Source organism: Hermetia illucens, chromosome 1 (assembly GCF_905115235.1).
Source record: "Hermetia illucens chromosome 1, iHerIll2.2.curated.20191125, whole genome shotgun sequence".
NCBI classification, from domain to species: domain Eukaryota; kingdom Metazoa; phylum Arthropoda; class Insecta; order Diptera; family Stratiomyidae; genus Hermetia; species Hermetia illucens.
In genome coordinates, this window is record NC_051849.1 from 212,255,395 (window position 1) to 212,278,097 (window position 22,703).

The 22,703-nt window shown below is 43.8% G+C and overlaps 2 protein-coding genes across 2 annotated transcripts in view; one reads left to right on the forward strand and one right to left on the reverse strand.

Moving 5' to 3' along the window:
- Window positions 1–9,495: 9,495 nt before the first annotated feature.
- LOC119646739 (TATA-box-binding protein) lies at window positions 9,496–10,965 on the reverse strand. Its single transcript, XM_038047317.1, has 4 exons — window positions 10,633–10,965; window positions 10,429–10,574; window positions 10,124–10,367; window positions 9,496–10,065 (listed from the first exon to the last, which is right to left on the reverse strand). The coding sequence occupies exons 1-4, from the start codon at window positions 10,963–10,965 to the stop codon at window positions 9,790–9,792; spliced, it is 999 nt and encodes a 332-aa protein (XP_037903245.1). The 3' UTR covers window positions 9,496–9,789.
- An 8,534-nt stretch (window positions 10,966–19,499) lies between these two features.
- LOC119658210 (major facilitator superfamily domain-containing protein 1-like) overlaps window positions 19,500–22,703 on the forward strand; it is a 37,431-nt gene continuing 34,227 nt past the window's right edge. The window contains exon 1 of the mRNA XM_038065477.1: window positions 19,500–19,662. The gene's annotated coding sequence lies outside the window, so the exon portion shown is untranslated. The remainder of the gene's footprint in view (window positions 19,663–22,703) is intronic.

Consider the following 22,703-nt stretch of genomic DNA (forward strand, 5'->3'; position numbering starts at 1 on the left):
CCCGTTGGTGTTCGGTCAACAAGCTAACACTGAATGTCAACAAATGCCACTGGATGCGCTATTCCCTTAAGCCCTCATCCTTTTCCTATTCTCGGTCCCTCTCTTATAAAAAGAACCTTCCACGGGTTGATTATCCGTCACGATTCCCCACCCTCAATCTCCTCTTCCTACAGCAACGCCGTATCTTCCTTGATATGTGTACTCTTTTCAAACTCTGCAATGGTCTGATGGACTGCTCCGCCAACTCGGATATTACTTTCCGTATCGCCTCGTCTCATAACACACGTAATGCGGACATTTTTGATGTACCCTTCGCCGAGCTCGAGATTTACTTTCACTCTCCGATCCCGAGGTTTTGCCGGTCCTACAATGCCCTACAGTTTGGTTCCTTTGACTCTATGTCCCTCTCTAGTTTTAAGCGCAAAATATGCCATTTACTTGCTCCTCCCTCTAAGGACAATATGTAATAAGAAATTTGCTTTCTGTGTATTGTCCTCATTAAATAAATAAATAAATAGCCAGCTCCTATCTTCAGAGTCAACCTGTAGAGTTTAGATAGGACAGCAGCTTTCGAACCCAACAGCCAGGGTCACTTTGAAGTTCCCAATTTTCACCTAGTGACCACAATTTGATTCTCTCTAGAGCTGGGCAATGACATTGGAAGTGCTTCACCCAAGTTGTGCTAATACGTCAAGCAATATCATATTGCATTCCCAAATACTCATCATCTTCAACGGCGCAACAACCGGTATCCAGTCTAGGCCTACTTCATTAAGGAACTCCAGACACTCCGGTTTTGCGCCGGAGGTCCACCGATTCGATACCTCTAAAAGCTATCTGGAGTCCTGACCTACGCCATCGCTCCATCTCAGTCTTCTCTTTCTACCTTTCAGGCTAGATCGTTCTCATCCATACGGATTAAGTGAATCGCCCACCCCAACCTACTGGACCAGATTTTATCCACAACCAGACGGTCGTTGTATATCTCATAGATTTCGTCATTATATGGACTACGTCACAATTCTTCGAAGGATACTCTCGAACGCGACCAAGAGTTCGCAATTTTTCTTACTAAAAACCCAAGTCTCCGAAGAATACGTGAGGACTGGCAAGATCATTGTCTTGTACAGTAAGAGAAGAATCACTCCAGGGCCAGGCTAAAGAGGACGCATGATAGAACATCCCCTTGTCTTAGACCGTTGTTGATGTTTAATGGTCTCGAGAGTGATCCTGCTGTTTTTATCTGGCCTCGCACATTGGTTAGGGTCAGCGTAGTCAGTCTTATCAATTTCGTCGGGATACCGAATTCTCTCATGGCCGTGTACAGTTTTACCCTGACTATGCTGTCATAGGCAGCCTTGAAGTCGATGAAAAGATGGTGCAACTGGTGGCCATATTCCAACGGTTTTTCCATCGCTTGCCGCAGAGAGGAAATCTTATCTGTTCTGATTTGCCTGGAGTGAAGCTTCTTTGGTATGGGCCAATGATGTTCTGGGCGTATGGGGCTATCCGGCCTAGCAAGATAGCGGAGAATATCTTATAGATGGTACTCAGCAACGTGATACTTCTATAATTGCTGCACTGCGTAATATTTCCCTTTTTATGTATGAGGCAGATAATGCCTCGCTGCCAGTCGTCAGGCATTGATTCGCTGTCCTACACCTTGAGCATCAGTTGATGAACCGCTTGGTGTAGTTGGTCGCTTCCATATTTAACCAATTCAGCTGTTATTACATTAACTCCTGGCGGCTTATGGTTTTTAAGCCAGTGAATTGCAACAGTTTCTTCTACACATGGTGGTGGCAGTATATGTCCTTCGTCTTCAGTTGGCGAGACTTCCAACTCGCCGATATTTTGGTCGTTGAGCAGTTCATCAAAATACTCAAACCATCGCTCCAATATGCCCATTCCGTTGGAAATCAGATTTTCCTCTTTTTCTCGACAGGATGAGCATGGAGATTTATAAGGTTTCATCCTGCTGACTTGTTGGTAGGACTTAGGCGCCTGGTGTGGTTGTTCCCTGTAATTTTGATTCTCCCAGGCTTCCTTTTTCCGTCTGTGAAGTCGCCTCACCGCTTACCGGAGTCCGTGATAATTATTTCCGCGTGCTCGCATCCTTTGAGAATGCAACATTACTCGGTATGCGGCATTCTTCCGTTCCGTTGCTAGCTTACATTCATCGTCAAAACAGCCGTTCCGACTGCTTTTGCGGCTGGGGCCAAGTATGCTTGTCGCCGTATCAAAGATAACGTTCTTCAGGTGGTTGTGAAGATCATTTGTTGATGCTTCATCTCCAGGTCGTCTGTTGACTGCGGTCTTTGCGGCATCCATTTCCCTATTATAGGTGTCGCGGAGGGCTATGTTGTGGATGGCTTCAGTGTTAACTCTCACCTGATTATCAGAGGGGATTCTAGGTGGTATTGTTATTCGAGCTCGGAGCACCATGCCAACGAGATAGTGATCCCTGTCTATATTGGCCCCCCTATATGTTCTGACATTCATCAAGACTGAGTGGTGGCGGCGTTCGATCAACACGTGGTCAATTTGGTTGAAAGTGATCCCGTCTGGAGAGGCCCACGTATGTTTGTGGACCGCTTTCCGCGCAAACCAGGTACTTCCAACAACCATTTCGTACGATACTGGTAACTGAATAATCCGCAGTCCGTTATCATTTGCATCCTTATGTAACCTATGGGAACCAACGTATCGCCTGAATACAGGCTCCTTCCCTAATTGACTGTTAAAGTCTCCAAGTATGATTTTAATATCATACTTGGGACAGGCTTCGTTTGTCTGGTCAACTGCCTCGTAGAAGGTGTTCTTCTCTGACTCTGCAGTCTCCTTTGTAGGGAGGTGAACGCTAATGAGGCTTATATTTCTAAATTTGCCTCGCACGCGCAGATTGCACAGCCGTTCGCTTATGGTTTCAAAGCCAATAACTGCAGGTTTCATTTTTTGACTAACTAGGAAACCTACTCCGAGCACATGGTTTACTGGATGGCCACTATAATATATGGTGTAGTGGCTCTCCTCCATGAAATCGGTCCCTTGCCAGTGCATCTCTTACAACGCTGTTACATCCACTTTATATTGAGGCGGAGTATCGGCTAGCTGCTGGGCAACATTTGGTCTGCACAGGGAGCGCACGTTCCATGAGAAAATGCGCAAATCCTTGTTCCGTTTTCGTTTCCGGATTCGTGGTTGTAAAATCCATCCTTTCTGAGGCTCCTTCTGTGGCTTTCTAACGTCAGTTTTCCATGTATGGTTTTCAGCCCTACCCAACCCCTAACCTGGAGGAACAGTGGGTACAATTTGTCCAGTTTTTAAGCGCGGGAAACTCACCTTCATCCTTCTTCGTCTTCAATTTTTCATGAAGAAAGAACTCCCAGCGATCACCACGTGGAAGTGCAAATAGGGTCTGGTAGTAGTGCTGTTAGTGTTGGTCCAGCAGGCGTTTCGCCTTGGGACGTATACCACCCTTTGCCGCGCTTCTTGGCAGGGAAATTTCGTTATTGGGGGGGAAGAAAAAGAGAGAAAACCAAGGGGAGTGTCGTCGAGCGAGGATGGAAAGAGGACGCTGGTCAAAACGGTGAAATGGTATAGGATTATTTATTTATCGTAATTAGAAAAGTGGAGTTTAACATAATTCACCGAATGATGTGAAAAATCGTTAATCATTGGCAAAGACCTTTTTTTAATAATAATCGTTGGGGCAACAATCCAATTGGATTAGAGCCTTGAGGTGTGTTAGAGCACTTCATTCAAGACCGTAACGGTGCACTAATATAGTACCATTTAGGTGGCAATATGGTCAGCATTGTGCTCGCCCGAGATTATTACCCTGATTTGATTCAGGTACTCATTCACAGCTGAGTCGACTGGTATCCGACGTTGATTCACGATGCAAATCCCACTGCCACTAGTGAAATTTGAAACGCGACCTTCCGTACGATAGCCTCATGCTCTAACCACACAGCTATCCGGACGACCTTCTTTCCAGAATTAAATTCGACCCTGAGGGGTACTGCATATGATAAACAGACTACAAGATAGTGATCATTTTTTTGTACACTCGCTGAAATCCTTTGAATATAATGTTTTTATTTTTTTTAGTTTAACATAATTACTCCTTAGAGACCATCAGAATTTTGAATTTCGTTATAAGTAATGATAACTGGCTGAAAGTCTTATATCTCATGAAAATGGTAAGCCCTATGCGACACCAACAGTACGAGAGCATAGAAAAGGGATCATATCTACTCATTACAGCAAGCGTTGCCGTGAATATGGGATTCTTTGATTCGCAGGACCTCCATCGTGAATTCGGAAAAGCGATTCAATAAAGCCGCACTTGGCAGGGCTTTTGTTCAAAAATTAACTTTGAGAAAAACGCGAATTTAAGATTTAATTAAATTTGGAATGGATCTGTTAAATTCATGTATCGGTTATACCTCAACTCTTGCTTCCGAAGAATTGAACTTATAAGTTTAAACATGCATTGACCTAAGTTGTTTATGCTCTAAACTCCCCAGGAAAGCGTCAGTCTACCCGTTTGTTTAGGGTTCCCCCAATGTGTTTAAAGCGCCAGGGGCGAACAATTAGGTTGAGGTGGGCCGCCGCAAAGCCACAATGTCATCTGACCCCCATGAAGAAGAAAGAAAGACGGTGGCCACTCGCCGCATAGATGCCAGAGTCAATTCAGCGCTAATCCTTCCCCGTTCATTACGCGCGCGATAGGTTTGTTTTTAAACCGTTAGGCAGCGTAGCTCTTTGGGATTGAAATTTTCGGTGGTATCAATTCGCCTTGAGATTTCACGTCTATATTAGAGTAGTTTGCCCGGGGTGGATTTAGTTTTATTGACTATCTCTGTGCCCTAAGAGGGAGATAATATTTAAGAATCAAGAACCCCGGCCGTCACCTCGCCGAACTGCTAGCATTCATGTTAGTTCCAGCACTTGCCGCCCGGTTCCATATATTTTCTCACACAGTCGGTCTTCACGACTGGTAAACCTGTTAGGGGAGTCTGGTTGGTTGACAGCCTTGATGACCATGTTGATGCCAAGGAGCAACTGTCAGCTCTCATCGTAACAAATCCCCTCTTTTGGGCTAATCTCTGCTGCCCTCCGCTTTCTCGCCTTCAATGTTGAAGGTTTAGGTCTGTCCTGAGCTTTCCTAAGGGTCTCTTCTGGTTTCAGACCTTCCTTCAGATAGCGCAGATACCACCGTGTTGGTGCCAAGGTGATGCAACGCTGGACTCTCACAGTAATAACACGTAAGTCAAGCCAATCGTTTGCAAGTCTTTGATTTCGTTTATGAAATTATGAATCTACACTATTGGGTTTTTTATTTCCTACCTACGTATCGATCAATATTTTTCCGACATCTTTCATATTGATTAACAGTGGCTTCACATTGATTAACAGAGGCCACACGCTTACAGCTGAAGTTTTGAATAGAGGAAGTCCATCTATAACTATATCGAAAATTAATTCGTCATATTGAATCAACCTAGTTTCTATTGGCTTTTATTGCTCTGCCAACTCGTAATGATAATATTCCCCAGGTGCCACGGTTTTTGACAAATTCTTTTCCCTTCTTTCACTGAAACCTTTCAAGCTAATAGGTGTATCTAATTTTTCTTCTCTCAATATTCGCAGAAAGGACTCGAAAATTTGCCTTGAAAGATTGTACCGGCAATTCCATTCCCAGAGCTTTTGCTTTAAATTACAAACTCGTGAATTCGTCTCTCTTAATGTACTTCTTCCTTCATGTAGCGCAGAGCTATTGAAATCGTCCGCTTGCAAGCTTTCTTCGATATCTGCATTTCCCTCATAGGTGCGGCCGTGTAACATCCCCCCCCTACCCTGTCGTGGTGAGGGAACTCAGTAAAGAAGATCCTTCGGGAAACGAGAGGCAACACTAGAAGCTTAGCGGTAATCAAAACAACAGGCCAAGGTGTGACTACCATACCTGGAGCTAAATGGTCACGACCTTATCTCGGCCTTATCTCAGCAAAACGGGGCTCTGCCGAGATTGATAAAATAAAAGCCACGACAGCCAACTTTGAAGTAACGAAAAACTTAAAAACAAATAAGTTCAACAGCACTTTGATCAAGACGACCCAATTCTAAGCGAAGGGCCAACCTTGAGCTCTTCGATGGAGAACCTGAGTCTAGGCTTAGATTCGTTACTTATTCAAGTGGGAACCAACCCTGTTGGAATCTAGTTCTTAACAGACGATCCGAAGCAGTTCCCTTCTGTCACCATTCCTGACCCCGAGTTCAAATCGGCACCACCTGTGGAGGCTAAAGTGTTACCCACGGGTAAGCATCTGTCTCCGGACATCGTCTGGTGGACGAGACTGAACTTCGCTAAGAGCAGAAACGACTGACGCAGATTCAGAGGTTCGGTTACCTAAGTATTACTGGAACAATGAGTAGTACACTTACCGTGGCACTCGAAGCCATTCTGAATTTACCCTCAATCCATTTGGAGGTAAAACGGAAAGCAGCTAACGACGCATATAGACTTGATACCATTGGCGCGTGGAAAGGCGGTCATGCGTCCATCTGGAAATTTCTTGGCAAGCACTCCGATGCCTGCTGATCATATGGTTTCCAACAAAGATTCTTCTTCGAAAAGACATATTCCGTCGTAATCACCAAAAGAGAAGAATTACAGCCTCGGGGAAGTCATCCCGTGTGTCGGATCCGCGGAATTGAATTTTTTTTTTGACCTCAATTGTATCTAGATATACTGTAGAATATATGGGCAAAGTGATTTTTTAATATTCGGGGTCATTTGGAAATTATAGTGTTAAGCACGTGATAAGTCACATGCCAGATTTTTGTCGATCGCCGTAATAAAGTGCGCATTTATTAGTCCGAATGATGTTCGAATGACGTCACTCAAAGGACAAGAATTGAAGCCAAAGTTGTACATGTGTTTCTTCAAGAAACCTAAGGTTTATGAACTAGGTACAGCAGATTAATGGTCAGTTAAGGTTTTATGGCTAAAAATCGCATTCTACTTTTTAAATGCGTTTTTCTCGAAACTGCATGTTGAAAATCGGCTGCCACTATAGCCCAAAATCTATCCAATAAAATTCTTTGAAATTTTCACGACCTGTTCAGAACATATTTCTACGGTCCGCAAACTTCAGTAGTTTTTTTATTCATTAAAGAAGTCTTAAAAACATCAAAATTCACAAAAAAAAAGGTAAACAAGGCACCAAAAATTTCGCTTTTAATATTTTTTAATAATCCTAGTTTGCGGACTGTAGTTAGGTCTGTACGTTAAAATGCCGTTTACTTTTTTCTTTAAGATGATCACAGTGCCCTCTAGTGTAGCAGCAGAAAAACACCTTTTTTTGTGTAAAAATGTGCGTAGAAATTGCTCTGTATTTCAATAACCAACCAGGCGGTAGGGCTGGAAAAATTACCGACGGGATCCGCCATGGAAAACGGATCAGGCGCAGGGAGGTTCTCGGGAAATCCGAGCATGGAACTGGTACGACCTCTCCGAAAAATTGACGACTATCTTCCAGGGGGAGATATAAGCCATTTTATTGAAAGTAGAAGAATATTTGCGGCCAAAATGGAGGGGTCACATAATTCGAATTTGTTCCGACACTCGGGCAGCATTATCAGCACTAAACAGCAACGACATAGCAAGTCTGTTGGTGGGGAGTTGTCATCAAATGCTGCTGAAACTTGTCGACTGAACAAACATTCCTAATGCGGGTGCCGGGTCATTCAAACATCGCTAGTGATGAGGAAACTGACAAACTGGCTCGCCAAGGTTCCAAATCCACAATGGTAGGGCCAGAACCAGCTTTTGGCATCCGGTCATTTACTGTCAAGTCTACTCTGAAGGGGGAAATGGCAAGGATTCACGCAACCGAATGGAGAAATTTGAACTTCTATTGGCAGACGGAAATCTTTGTGGCGGAACCCGAGACCACTAGAGCGGCATTTTTGTTGTCCGTTACGAAGTGGTAGGGCTTACAGGACACTGCCCCTTAAACTACCACGTGGAAAAAATCGAAGTGATGGTCTCGGCCATATGCAGCCAATGCGAGGAGGAAGAAGGGACGAACCTGCACTTCCTATACAACTACCCGGCTTCCTCAAATCTTGGTAAGGTTTTCTTCAGCGAAGAGTCTGCGCATTCTCTGTCTCTGGAGAATATTCTCAGATTCGCGAAAGCCTGCGAACACCGGCGAGAGGCCGACGAATAGGCGATTTCTGGGGATAGTACAATGTTGAAAATTTCCACGAATCCCGAGTCATGAAAGTGGCGAAAAATTCAAAATCGTCGGATTTCTGTGGACGATATCTCGTTCGAAAGGGGAGGCGACCCAGATCCAGGAAATGCAAGGATTTCTACCCTACGACTTCGGTGAGGTACGAGATCTCGGAAAATCCCCCGCCGGAAAGCCTGGTGAAAATCGAAGAAAATTGAAAATTTGCACGAATCCCCCAGGTCGTGAAAGTGGCGAAAAATTCAAAATCGTCGGATTTTTGTGGGCGATGTCTTGTTGGAAAGGGGAGGCGGCCCAGATTCAGGAAATGCAAAAATTTCTACCCTCCGGCGCCGGGAAGGTAAGATATTGCGGAAAATCCACCGCCGGAGGATGGATGAACCTAACAAAGGTCTGAATGCTTGGAGTTGCCGCTCTCTCCACTAAACTAAACGAACTAACTAACATCCCTAATAGCCTCTCCTGTTCACTTTTTACTAAATGTCGCAATTGCCGTTCATCAACAATAGGCGGTTACATTTCAAAGTTTTCAACTCACCGTTCAGTGTAAATTTGTTGAGGTTTCATTATGTATAGTTTTTCACTGCACCACATAGGAAAACTGAGCCCGAATGAATTCAATGACAGAAATATTTTCAAAAAGTTTCAAATTGCCCAATTCCCAAACAAAAATTTTATTTTAGTCTTGTCCGGCTTAGGCCTAAAAATTTTTACAAGGCGGATTTGTGTTCGTTATAATTCATACCCATGACGTGTTTTTGAATTAATAAAAGGGAGGAAATACCAACTTGTAACCATTTTGGTCACGCAGGGCTTCCCGGCTGGTCCGGTCCCCCATTAAGTGGTTGACGGACTTAGGAATCCCTCAATTCCTAAACAAAATTTTTGTTTTGCCCAAAACTCTGAATTATTCCACAAAACAAATTCAAGCATGCTTACAGCGTGCATGACTATCGCTTCTACTTTGCATTAGTGCTTGCAGAACTTGGTAAAATTTCAAGTCAGCAGCCAATCTCTTTCTCATTAGCTCACATTGGAATTCATTCCTTTTTCAGGGTGCATAAGTGCATCAATTCCATAAAGCATACGAAATTGCATTGATGAACATACTTCCTACTGGGCTACTGCGGGTTTCCAATACCAACACTTCCGAGGAGATCCAAAATGAAGGAAAAGATACCAAATCCACACGACACACCAAAATCTCCGATGAATTAAAACAACTCACAAATACTTATGCAATATCTTAAGTTTTATTTTACAAAAATTATGATTATCAGACAATCAACTATTATCATATCTTCTGCAACGATAAAATTCGTTAGAGATACTACCAGGCGTGTTCCGTAGCCCAATTGAAAACACTTTGTATTATACACGGTCACTACGACAAAGAATCAAATCCAGATGCCTTAAACAACTTTCATTCCATCTCATTCACGGCGAATTTTATCTACCGAATCTTCAAGAACATACCGCTTACAACTAACAAGTCGCAATTTTGTCCGCTCGCAGAAAAACGACTTCATTGCTTCTTGAAACTCTTCAGGATCGGGAAGATCTTATCAAATGCTTCGTAGATCTCCTGTCGGACCTTGGCGCCCGTCAGCACCACTTTCCCTGAGACGAATATCAACAATACTATTCTAGGTTTGACCATTCGATAAATAAGACCAGGGAACAGCTCAGGTTCGTAGGAGCTGAAAGTGCCGTGCGTGAGCACCAGACCCTCTAGACGAATTGGGAATTTCACATCGCAACTGCCCACCATGTTTTGGATTTTGAAGTCTAAGAACTTTGCCTGCGGGAGATATATTCACTGTCAGTGAGGGCTCTTTGGTACTTTGTTACTGTCTTACCATGAAGCCAAGTTTCTGTATGATTCGAGCGTACTTTCTGGCCGCCAAACGTGAATCCTCTTCGCTCTTTGCGCCCGTGCACACCATTTTACCCGACGAGAAAATTAAGGCGGTCGTTCGGGGTTCTCGAATTCGCATGATGACGGCGGCGAAACGCTTTGGATTGTACTCGGCGTTACGTGCATGTAGAGCGATCTTTTTCAGGTCCAGCTTACAACTTAGATTCACAGTGGATACGATATTCCTAAAAATTTCGAGAGATTTGAATGCAACGGCATGAATTTTGGATGCAAGATCGAACTTACTGTAATTGGGGAACTATTCCCGGATCCGCAGATCCAGGCGTCATAGGGGTCATCGGAGTAGCAGGGCCCATAGTCTGGTGGATGTTTACGCTGCCAATATTTTCCGTGCGTTCCGTCATTGGTGCCATCGGGGACATGAGGCTTTGCTGTTGGATTGAAATAAACGTTGAAATCGTTTCACACCTCAATCAAATTGGTACTTACCGGTGTCTGCGGCTGCATCATGCTTTGTGGCGTAAAACTGGGGTTATAAGTGTGCATTTGTTTTGTTGGGGTCGCCATCAATGATGGCATTCCGAGTCCGCTCATATCCCCAAACGAACCCATGCCTTGGCCCATTCCACCAGACATACCTTGTCCCATTGACTGGCCTACTTGCTGCCCAGCCATTTGGTTCATTTGTTGCATTTGCTGACTGGACGCGAGTTGTTGCTGGAAAACCGCTGTCGGCAGGATTTGCTGGTCAGCTTCAGGCTGATGTAAGGGAGTCCCGATGCTCGGGATTGAAAACCCCGGACTCGGTAGCATTTGATCCATATTGCGTGGAGAATGATTTTCTACTTAGTGAATAAATTTCCAAATTCTGAACGGGATTATTAACAATTTCCTGGTAAATTGTTTATAAACAATCGAATCGGATGGTTGAGGTTAACCGCCAGAAGTAAAACATTATATTTATGAAACACAGAAGTTTCGCAACTGCTAGCTAAACGCCAGCTTTTTAATGTTAGTTAGTCGACGTAATATAAGAGAGAAAAACTTTACTCGCTACAGTATCACTGCAATGTTATATTAATTCCGGCGTCCACAAAATTCCGACGGGATACCGCTTATTTGACATTTACGAACTTTGACATATTTATCTAATTGCAAACGTTGAGCTGCCAGCTGCAATTCTGACTGGAGATTGCCAGGTTGAAATAAAGATTGGTGTGGTGAATAACAATTTTTGAAAATGAACTAAGTGACTGTCGGATTTAAAAAAAATACAGCGGCCCAAAAAAGTATTCGATTTGTGACCACTGTTGCAAATATCCTACAAAATATTAGAAACTAAATTCAATAAAGAAATAATGTTTGATGTTTTGAAACATAAAATGCTTAAGTTTTTAATAAAACACTTTTTTGAATTACAAAAACAAAGTAAATTAACAAAAAGGAACCATTTTTATCTTCGTAGGCCATTTCAAAGCAAAAAAAGTATTCGGCATAAAACGAAAGTACAATAATCTAAGTCAATAAAAAAAAAAGTTAATATCTTATTGCTCTTCCCTTACGACGATTAATTTCTCACATTCTCGATTTTCAACCATTCTTTCTTCAGGATTTATTCCATCTCACATTAGTGAAGTCTCTTAGCCTTTTATTCCAAAATACTCCATACCTGCTCAATTTGGTTGAGGTCGAGGCTTTGGGCTTGTATTTTAATAACATTTCATCATCATCAACGGCGCAACAACCGGTATCCGGTCTAGGCCTGCCTTAATAAGGAACATCCCGGTTTTCCGCCGAAGTCCACCAAATCGATATCCCTAAAAGCTGTGTGACGTCCTGACCTACGCCATCGCTCCATCTCAGACAGGGACTTCTTCGTCTTCTACTATAGATATTACTTTTATAGACTTTCCGGGCTGGATCAAACTCATCCATACGGATTAAGTGACCCGCCCAGTGCAACCTGTTGAGCCGGACTTTATCCACGACCAAGTATTACTACGGTCGTGGTATTACTCATAGATTTCATCGTTATGTAGGTTACGGAATCGTCCATTCTCATGTAAGGAACCAAAAATTATTCGAAAGATTCTTCTTTCGAACGCGGCCAAGAGTTCGCAGTTTTTTCTCCTAAGAACCCTAGTCTCCGAGAAATACATAAGGACTGGCAAGATCATAGTCTTCTACAGTAAGAACTTTGAGAAAGAGACATTTCGAGCGAAACAGTTTTTGTAAGCTGAAATAGGCTCTGTGGGCAGCCAACAACCGTGCGCGGATTTCATCGTCATAGCTGTTATCGGTTGCGATTTTTGACCCTAGATAGGAGAAATTTTCAACGATCTCAAAGTTGTAATCTCCTATCCTTATTCTTCTCGCTTGACCAGTGCGGTTTGATGCTGTTGATTGGTTGGTTTTTGGTGCTAACGTTGCCACCATATATTTTGTCTTGTCTTCATTGTTGCACAGCCCAAGGTCTCGCGCCGTGTGCTCGATTTGGATGAAGGGAGTTTGCACGTCTCGAGTGGTTCTTCCCATGATGTCGATATCGTCAGCATAGGCCAGTAGTTGGATGGACTTAAATAGGATCGTACCCATCGGATTTACCTCAGCATCACGGATCACTTTTTCGAGGGCCAGAGTAAAGAGGACGCATGATAGGGCAGCCCCTTGTCGTAGACCCTTGTTGATGTCGAATGGCTTTGAGAGAGATCCTGCTGCTTTTATCTGGCCTCGCACATTGGTCAAGGTCAGCCTTGTCAGTTTTATCAATTTCTTCGGGATACCGAATTCTCTCATGGCCGTGTACAGTGTTACCCGGGCTATGCTATCTTAGGCGGCCTTAAAATCGATGAAAAGATATCCACATTCCAACATCTTTTCCATCGCTTGCTGGGGAGAGAAAATCTGTCCTGTTGCTGATTTGCCTGAAGTGAAACCTCTTTGGTATGGGCCAATGATGTTCTGGGCGTATGGGGCTATCCGGCCTAGCAACGGGGAATATCTTATAGATGGTACTCAATAACGTGATACCTCTATAATTGCTGCTCTGCGTGATATCTCCCGGTTTATTTATGAGACAGATAATGCCTCTTTGCCAGTCGTCAGGCATTGATTCGCTGTCCCACACCTTGAGCACAAGTTAATGAACCACTTGGTGTAATTGGTCGCCTCCATATTTAACCAATTCGGCTGTAATTCCATCGGCTCCAGGCGACTTATGGTTTTTAAGCCGATGAATTGCACGGACTCTTTCTTCTTTACTTGTTGGTGGCAGCATTTGTCCGTCGTCTTCAGTTGGCGGGACCTCCAACCTGCCGATGGTCTGGTTGTTCAGTAGTTCATCAAAGTATTCAACCCATCGATCCAATATGCCCATTCTGTCAGAATCAGATTTCACTCTTTGTCTCGGCAGGATGATCATCGAAGTGTGTAAAGCTTCATCCTGCTGACTTGTTGGTAAAATTTGCGCGCCTGGTGTGGTTGCTTCCTGTACTTTTCAAGTTCACAGACCTGTTGGTTTTCCCAGGCTTCCTTTTTCCGTGTGTGAAGTCCCTTCTCCACTCGCCGGAGTTCGTGATAAGTCTCTGCGCGTGCCCGCTTTCTTTGAGAATGCAGCATTACTTTGTATGCACTATTCTTCCGTTCCGTTGCTAGCTTACATTTATCGTCAAACCAGCCGTTCCGACTCTTTTTGTGACTGGGGCCAAGTATGTTTGTGGCCGTATTTATGATAATGTTCTTCGGGTGATTGTGAAGATCATTTGTTGATGCTTCAACTCCCTTTTCCTCTTATAGGTGTTGCGGAGGGCTGTGTTTTAGATGCTTTAATGTTAACTCTCACCTGATTGTCGGAGGGGATTCTGGGTGGTGTTGTTATTCGAGCTCGGAGTACCATACCAATGAGATAGTTATCTGAGTCTATATTGGTCCCCTTATATGTCCCGACATTCATCAAGACTGAGAGGTGGCGACGTTCAATCAGCACGTGGTCAATTTGGTTGAAAGTGGTTCCGTTTGGAGAGTCCCACGTTTGTTTGTGGACCGCTTTCCGCGCAAATCAAGTACTTCCAACAACCATTTCGTGTGGTACTGCTAATTGAATAATCCGCAGTCCCTTATCATTTGTGTTTTGATGTAAGCCATGGAAGTCAACGTATCGCCTAGATACGAGTTCCGTCCACAAGTATGATTTTGATATCATATCTAGGACAGGCTTCGAGGGCACGTTCTACTGCCTCGTAGAAGGTGTCATTCTCCGGCTCTGCAGTCTCCTCTGTAGGGACGTGAACGTGCAGAGTGCACAGCCGTTTGCTTATGTTTTCAAAGCCGATAACAGCAGGTTACATTTTTTGGCTGACTAAGAAACCTACTGTTGTCGTATGGAAAGTCGTGGTTCAAATCTCACTGGTGATAGTGGGATTTGTATAGTGATTTGACGTCGGATATCAGTCAACTCAGCTGTGAATGAGTACCTGAGTCAAGTCAGGGTAATAATCTCAGGCGAGCACAGTGCTGATCACATTGCTTCCCAGAGGGTACTGTAATCCTGTAGTGTACCGTCACGGTCTTGGATGAAGTGCTTTACCACAATTCAAGGCCCTGATCCAATATGGATTGTTGTGCCAACGATTATTATTATTATCATATATATATAGTTAAAAAAGCCCACGGACTCTCTTCCCGCCTAACCGGACCGAGAGGCGACCAACCTAAGGATGGGCTGAAGACAAAATCCAAAGGCCCGCATCATAGCGATGATGCGTTTTAACGCAAAGTGTGTGCGACCATGCGAAAATGTATTGCTACATCCCGATTGTCGCAAACACTTCAGCCAATGACGCGGTGGTTCTACACTACAGAGACATGGATCTTGAATCGAAGACAGTGCGGATCAAGACTGAAACCCATTAGGGCAGATTGTTAACGGACAGGACTCTTCGGACTATAGCACAGGTTGCAAGGATAACCGCTTTTTGCATCTCCATGTATAGTCCAGTCCTAAGATCGAGCGTTTTCAACGCTTTATGTGAGTTCTGCGGGACTAATCCCGTCGCTGAAATTACCACGGGGACTACTTCGATCTTTTGTAGTCTCCAAGTCTGCTTCATATCGTCTGTCAAGGGGCCATAGTTCCGGATTTTTTCGTGCTGTTTTTCAACAGTGTTCCGGTCCAACGGAACGGCTACATCGATTATGAAGCACGCTCGCTCTTCCTTCAGAAGCAGAACTAGATCGGGTCTGTTATGATTAACACTATGGTCGGTGGCAATAGTGTGATCCCACAGTAGTTTGACCCGATCATTTTCCAAGATTCTCTGCGGAGTATACTTATAGTAGGGATGGTAGGTTGCCACTAAGTTATACTTCAACGCAAGGTTTTGATGGAGAATCTTGTAGACGAAGTTATGACGATTGGTGTACTCGGTACTGCTCATCATCCTGCACGCAATTGCTATGTGCTGGATGGTCTCCTCTTCGCAGTTGCATAACCTACAACTGGAGTTGGTGATTGAGGAGTCGTGAAGAGTGTACCATTTATAATTTTTTGTTAGGAGCGAAGCATCCTAAATTGAAGCTAGGAATGCTTCCGTCTCATAGAAAAGTACACCATTAGTCAACCATTTGTTGGAGGCTTCGATGTCAATGCCTGACAACAACAAATTTTTTATATGACCTCCGTGAATGGGTTTCTCTTTCCACATGTCGATCTTCTGTTGGACTGAAGTAACATTCGACATGGGATCCCATTCTCTGCTTCTCAAGTTCAAAGGAGATAATTTATTATCTGCCATGACGGTAGCCTGGTATATTTGGCTAGAGGATTGTTTTTCAAAGAAAAACTCTCGGAGAGAATGCACTTGATTGTAGTGCAACGTTTTTAAATCAAGTACCCCCCTTCCTCCCTGGTGACGTGGGATAGTGATCCTCAATTTTTCTCCAGCTCTATTGTGCATGTTGTTGTTTGCAAGAACTACCCTTACCCGTCTATTGACAGACTCTAAGTCCGTATTACTCCACTGTATAACACCGAAAGTATATAGAAGGACGGGGATGGCGAAGGTGTTGATTGCCATGATTTTATTTTTCCCGTACAGCTCAGTTTCAAGATCCAGACGCCGTTCAAATTCCCTCAGCAACTTAGATTTGATGATTGCCACACCAGGTGTTGTTGCTTGCAATATGCCGAGGTATTTGTAGACGTCATCCGAACCCATACCCTCAATTCGGATATTATTTTGGCTGTATCCTTCGTTGTCGGTGTGTTTTCCCCGAACAATTGTTTTTATGCGACATTTTTCCAAAACCAGCTGCATACCGATATCCCTGCTGAACTGGATGGTGATGTCCAGCAAGGAGCGAAGTTGGTTCTCGTCTTTGGCATACAATTTGATGTCGTCAATGTACATTAAATGGCTTAATGTACATTTCGACAATATGCCATGCTTGACTTGGAACCCGTATTTGCTTTCATGCAAAAGATGGGATAGCGGATTCAAAGCCAAACAAAACCACAGTGGGCTTAGAGAGTCGCCTTGGAAAATGCCACGCCTGATTGGTATCTCTCTTGATGTTTGTGAGGATACCGATAGCTTCGTGCTCCAATTCTTCATTACTGTTCTCAGAAGAAGAACGACATTCGGGTTGATTTTATACAAGCGTAACACTTATAGTAACCACGAATGTGATATGGAGTCAAAGGCTGATTTATAATCGATGTAGGCTGTCGAGATGTTTCGTTTTTGGTGGACAACCTGCTTTACAGCTACCGTATCGATTATAAGCTGTTCTTTGCAGCCTCGGGAGCCTTTTGCGCATCCTTTTTGCTCCTCAGCTATCAATTTATGAACATCAAGATGTTTTGAGATGTTCGCGCACAGAACTGAAGTGAAGACCTTGTAGACGGTAGGAAGACAAGTAATTGGTCGACATTTTGAAGGGCAAGAGACACCCTGTTCCTTGGGGATGAGGAAAGTTATCCCCTTGGTGAAAAATGGTGGAACTAAATCAGGATCGGCAATCATCTGATTAAATTGATTTGCCAATATCCTGTGAGTGCTCTTGAACCGCTTCAGCCAGAAGTTGTGAATCTTGTCAACTCCTGGCGCCTTCCAGTTACCTGCCTTGTCAAGGACTGCTTTAACGTCGACTTCAGTTACGTCAGGCATGGTCATTTCGGGGAGGGCCTCGCATGAACGCATAAGGTGTGGGAGCCACGCTGCTTCTAAATTGCAACGACTGGATTCGCTCCAAACACTTCTCCAGAAGTCTTCTGCCTGATCCAGATTGAGGTTACTTTCTCTATCTGAGCTGGTGAGATTTTTGTAGAATCCCCGTTGGTTCTGGAAGAACAAGGTGTTGTTTGTCCTTCGCTGAAAGCTTTTCTGATACCTACGGATGCGATTGGAGCATACCGCAAGTTTCTGCTTCAGCACCTCGAGGATTTCTTCGATTGGCATATCATTGGACAGATGGTAGTTTCCAATGATGTTCGCAACGCATCTGTGCACTCTTCGTGATGGATTTCCAAGGAGTGCTTGCGTCACACAACCAATCTCCTTTCTCAACTTTTCGACTCTTTTGTTGAGTCCAAACACCCAGAACGGTAAAGTCCTTCTGCGCATACTTCTGTTATTCGCTCTAAGATGTTGGTTATGGAGACGAATAACCGTGGCAGCTGCAACGTAGATCAGGCTGTGAACCTCTGTAACAGTAATCTCGCTAGCCAGACGATCAGCCAAAATTCTGTCAACGGCAGCAATGATGTTAGTAGCTGCCGAAGTAAACTTCAGTTTTGGGATCTTTGGCCTAGCGTCTGGGAGAATCTCAGCATACTCTGTGAATGCGACCTGGAATGCGGTCAAAGCCTCATTATAAATTGGGTCGACATCCCCAGTTACTAAGCTTCTCCTGACTACTGGATTCATGGAGTGCCTTACAGGTGGAGTACTTGTGTTACTCCTTTGACTAGTCCGGTAATTTGATGACTCCAGACCGAGCTCAAGTGAAACCTCTTGCTCAAGGCAACTCGGTTGTTATTCACTATCACCCGGTACTGGTTCACGACGTTCTGTTCCGGAACATGACTTAGCTCCGGAAATCGGGTTATGAACGCATCATGTAGTCGATGTCTGTACCCTGATGGATTCCGTTCCAAATCCGTGACACGGTAATAGGCGCGGATGATAAATTCGTTGAGTTGGTTCGTCCAAACCATACGACGCCTAGGTTTCCCGTCCCTGGTGGTTGACGGCATAACCGCCAAAACATTCAAGGGCGAAGAGCCGCTCTGATCTTGTTGAGCGACTCTTAACCGTGTTGGGTACTGTCTTCGTGTCCCTGGGGTCCCATCAAATGAATTTGAAATATTGTCCCGAATTTTGTTCCCACGAATGTTGGGGAGGCAATCAACCCTGCAACAAAGCCCCAATGTTGAAATGCCCCATGGTTACCTCCAAAGGTAGGGAAGGTATTTGGAGGGGAGCCGCTGAAATACAGTGTAACGTCACAGCAATTCATCCGATAGGCGCGTCGATTGCTTCACCCCGTATTGCGGATTTGTTAAGAAAGTTTCCTCCCCCTGAAAGGGAAGAATCGGTAAGGAAGGACGAACACAAATGGAAACGTTCTGCTTGTCCGCGGCTTCTTATTTACAAGATTAACTTGCGATATTCGTAGCTGACCCGGTAGGCCATGTCATTATCCGCGACCCATGATACGCGCCTGGTCGCATGCAGCTCTGCGTTTGCCACTCAGGTCGGGATCAACCTGGGGCGTATATATAAAAACAATAATTATATAAAAAGATTGAACCGATTACATTCATTTTTATTGCCAAAAAGGGCTAAAATATCAAGCGACACGTAGGGAAACCTAGTTAAGCAGCATCCAGTACAGAAATTGGACAACGTGTGAAAAATTGACTTGACCTAGAAGAAATCCTAGTTATTTTTTTATTTTTGGAAAATTGCCGCCAACTTACAATAAAATCGTGGCAAAATATTTTTTCATAATTAATGCGGTGTATCTTTAACTTTAACCCCCTCAGCAAAAGCAAATTAATTAAGGTTATTTTCATTTTCCCAAGTACCTTGACTATTAGTCTTGACTTGTAAAAAATAACAAAAGCTAGAAAATTATTGCTGATTATTTTTCCTATATATTAATATCCTTTTAAATACTTTCCAAGAAATGACTGTCTGAATATGAAACAGTGAAGTAACGAACGATTTCCTCAACAAATCTTATCACCACACATATTCATCGGAAAGTTGCCTACAACGCCTAACTTCCAGTCATCTGGCAGTGCTGCATTGCATTTCCAGTTTGTGGTAGAATACGATGATAGAAGCAGAGAACTTCGAGTTGTCAGTTAGTTTCGGGCTGTCAATTTGTGAGTGTAAAGTGCTTGTCAGTGGGTGGTTTGTTGTTTCGTGGTTTTAATATTATCATTATATTATTTTTTCGCGATTATAACTGCAACTGGAATAAAAAAAACCAGTTACCGAGACACGATACGCGGTAAGTTCAAAACCCATGTAATGTTGGTTGAATTGTGATAATCGCCATAGTTGCGAGTGCTTCGCAATAAACTCTTTGTTTTTTTGATGATAATTTACGTCACAATGATGAAAAACCAATTTTAAGCCACAGTATTCCCAGATTTAATGATAAGGAGTGCAAAAACACCAGGAATTTATACATATGAGCACCCAAACAAATTGACGGTATCAGGGATAAGTGATAAGGGAAGAGGGAACTGTGATATGTGCGGGTTTGTGGAATTCGCTTCGATTGTAGGAATGAGTCGAATTATGTAGATGAAAATTCCATTGAAGACAGAGGGTGTCAAATTGCTATGCAATATAATTCGATTTGCATTTCATATGTGAGATATGCCAGCGGGGGACACCTGATGCTTCCATTGTTGTTGAAATTGGCCACAACATTCCTAAGAAATAGTTCAATGAAACCCAAGTGTCCGGGAGTAATTTGAAAACCATGCATGCGTCAAGTGCAAATGAACGAGTTTGAGGGAAGTCTGAATCATCATAAGGAGGCGTCTATTAAATGTCTTACTTATCAAAAAAGCGATAAAACGGACAATGTCAGCGCTGCATAAAGTCCATTTAATGCGATATCACACGCCAGCATTCCATTTGTTTTGTTTGACTTGGGATAATGTTTACTCAGGGGCTAATTTAATGGCCCTGTTATCGGAACGAAGAAGAACACACGTTGGACGCTTGTTCTTGGGGCTGTTATCTCGTGTGATTTTCACGGGCACAGGAAGAATATGCCACGGGATTTGTGAATACTGACCTATCGTACAATGGCCTTGCGAGTGCGATTACACAATCTACCGAGAGTGTGAACGCAAATTTAAATTAATTCTAAATGAGTGCAATTACCTTAGAATTGGTGATAATTTCTTGGAACGGAAATGTACGCTCTTTTGTACGTGGTTGGCAATGTGGCGTTTCCAAACAAATATTTTTTTGCAGTAACGACCTTCAGGTAATAGATGACATTGAAATAAGAGCCTCTGATGAGCAAATTTAACAAAAAATTTATTCTGAGAGTTAACTGAGCAAGAGCAAATTGATTATGTAAATCCCACTCTAAACATTGCTCCGGAATATTGTTTGGAAAGCTGATAACATAGTTCGCGATAAGAGATGTTCAGTTTTCAGTTAGTTGCCGTACATAGAAACTACGCTTCATGTGCCTTTGTTAACAAATGCCTTCTTCTTTTTCTTCAGCCTTTGTCCCGTTCACAAGCGGGGTCGGCTCGTCGTGATCGGCTTCGCCATTTGGCTCTATCGAATGCCTGATCTGGGTGCAATCTCGAGGCTTTCAAATCCCCATCCAGCGTATCAAGCTACCGTTGTTTAGGTCTGCCTTTTGGTCGTTTACCATCGACTTCGATGTTCAGACCAATCTTGGCAAGTGAATTCTCGTTTGCACGAATTGCGTGACCATACCATCGAAGACGCCTCTCTCGCAACTATTCCACGATCGGTGCAACCCCATAACGATCGCGGATATCCTCATTTCGGATGTGATCTAAACGTGTGACGCCACTAGTCCAACGTAGCATCTTCGTCTCCATTACCGCAAGACGCCGTTCATTGTCTTTTATGGTCGGCCAACACTCAGAAACGAGGGCGACTGGACGCACGACATTGCGGTAAATTTTAGATTTGAGACGTTCGTTGATACGTCGATCACAAAGGACACCAGTTGTGGAACGCCACTTCATCCAGGTTGCGTTAATGCGTGAAGCAATTTCATAACGCAGTTCTCCATTGGCTGATAGCGTTGACCCGAGGTATTTAAATCGCTCAGTTCTGGGCAGATCACTGCCGCTGACAGTGATTGTGCCTGTTTCATGGGGATCGGTCGTCAAAAATTCAGTTTTGTTTAAATTCAATCTGAGACCATGTTGCATGAGGCGATCATTCCATTTTTGAACAAGTTGCTCGAGATCATTTTTGCTATCAGATGCTAGGAAAACATCATCTGCATAAAGCAGTGTGTAGGGAGCTGTACGTTGGATATCCCGTGTGACGGTGTCCATAACAAGGACAAAGAGGAGTGGTGAGAGGGCACTTCCTTGATGAACACCAACAGAGACACGAAGTGGTTTTGATACACCCGCCATACTTCGAACTTTACTTTTCGGATCGTGGTAGAGCCATTGAATCCAGCGCACGAGTTCTTCTGGCACGAAGTGTTGTCGTAAAGCATACCAGATGAGTTCGTGTGGTACACGGTCAAACGCTTTCTCTAGATCCAGAAAGGCAATGTAAAGAGGGCGATGCCTCCCACGGTGTTTCTCCATGTGTAACTGCGCAGCATGTATTGCGTCAGTAGTTCCGCAGTTCTTGACAAACCCGGCTTGATTCACGGTTATTTCAACGATTTCGCGAATACAGTTGTCAAGAATGCGTTCAAAAATCTTCATGGTATGGGATCGGACCGGATCGGACGGTAATTTGAACATTCTGCTGAGCTGCCTTTCTTTTTCCATATTGGAACAGTGGTACTTTCTTGCCAGTCAGATGGTGTTCTTCCTTCCTGAATAACCCGGTTAAAGAATTCACTGAGCCACAGTGTTGGGTCCCAGCTCTTCGCTTTCCAGAGCTCAGATGTGATGTCGTCAGGTTCTGTTACTTTATTCGATTTCGATTTATTGCTTCAGTTACGTTGACATGAAGGTCCTGGGGATTTAACGTGAGTACCTGCCGTTTAGGCATAATCCCATAGTCCTCTCCGGTCATGGATTGATTTGGAAACCAAAATCAGAGCCCCGCCATGACTGGCACAGCGGTCCTGGTTTATACTGAGTGCAGGCTCAGCATTCATCTGATGCAAATAAGGGGTACGGCACCGGAGTTGTAAAGCGCAGCTCCACATGAACTTCCACAAGGGGGTCAACCGCAAATAACCGGGCCGAGAGCACATCCTTCAGGAATTCTTCTGGAGGATATGCTCTCAGAGGGTCATCTCGGTTCCCATGGCACCAGATAACCTCCGGTGAGGTTTCTTCTGATCGCCCT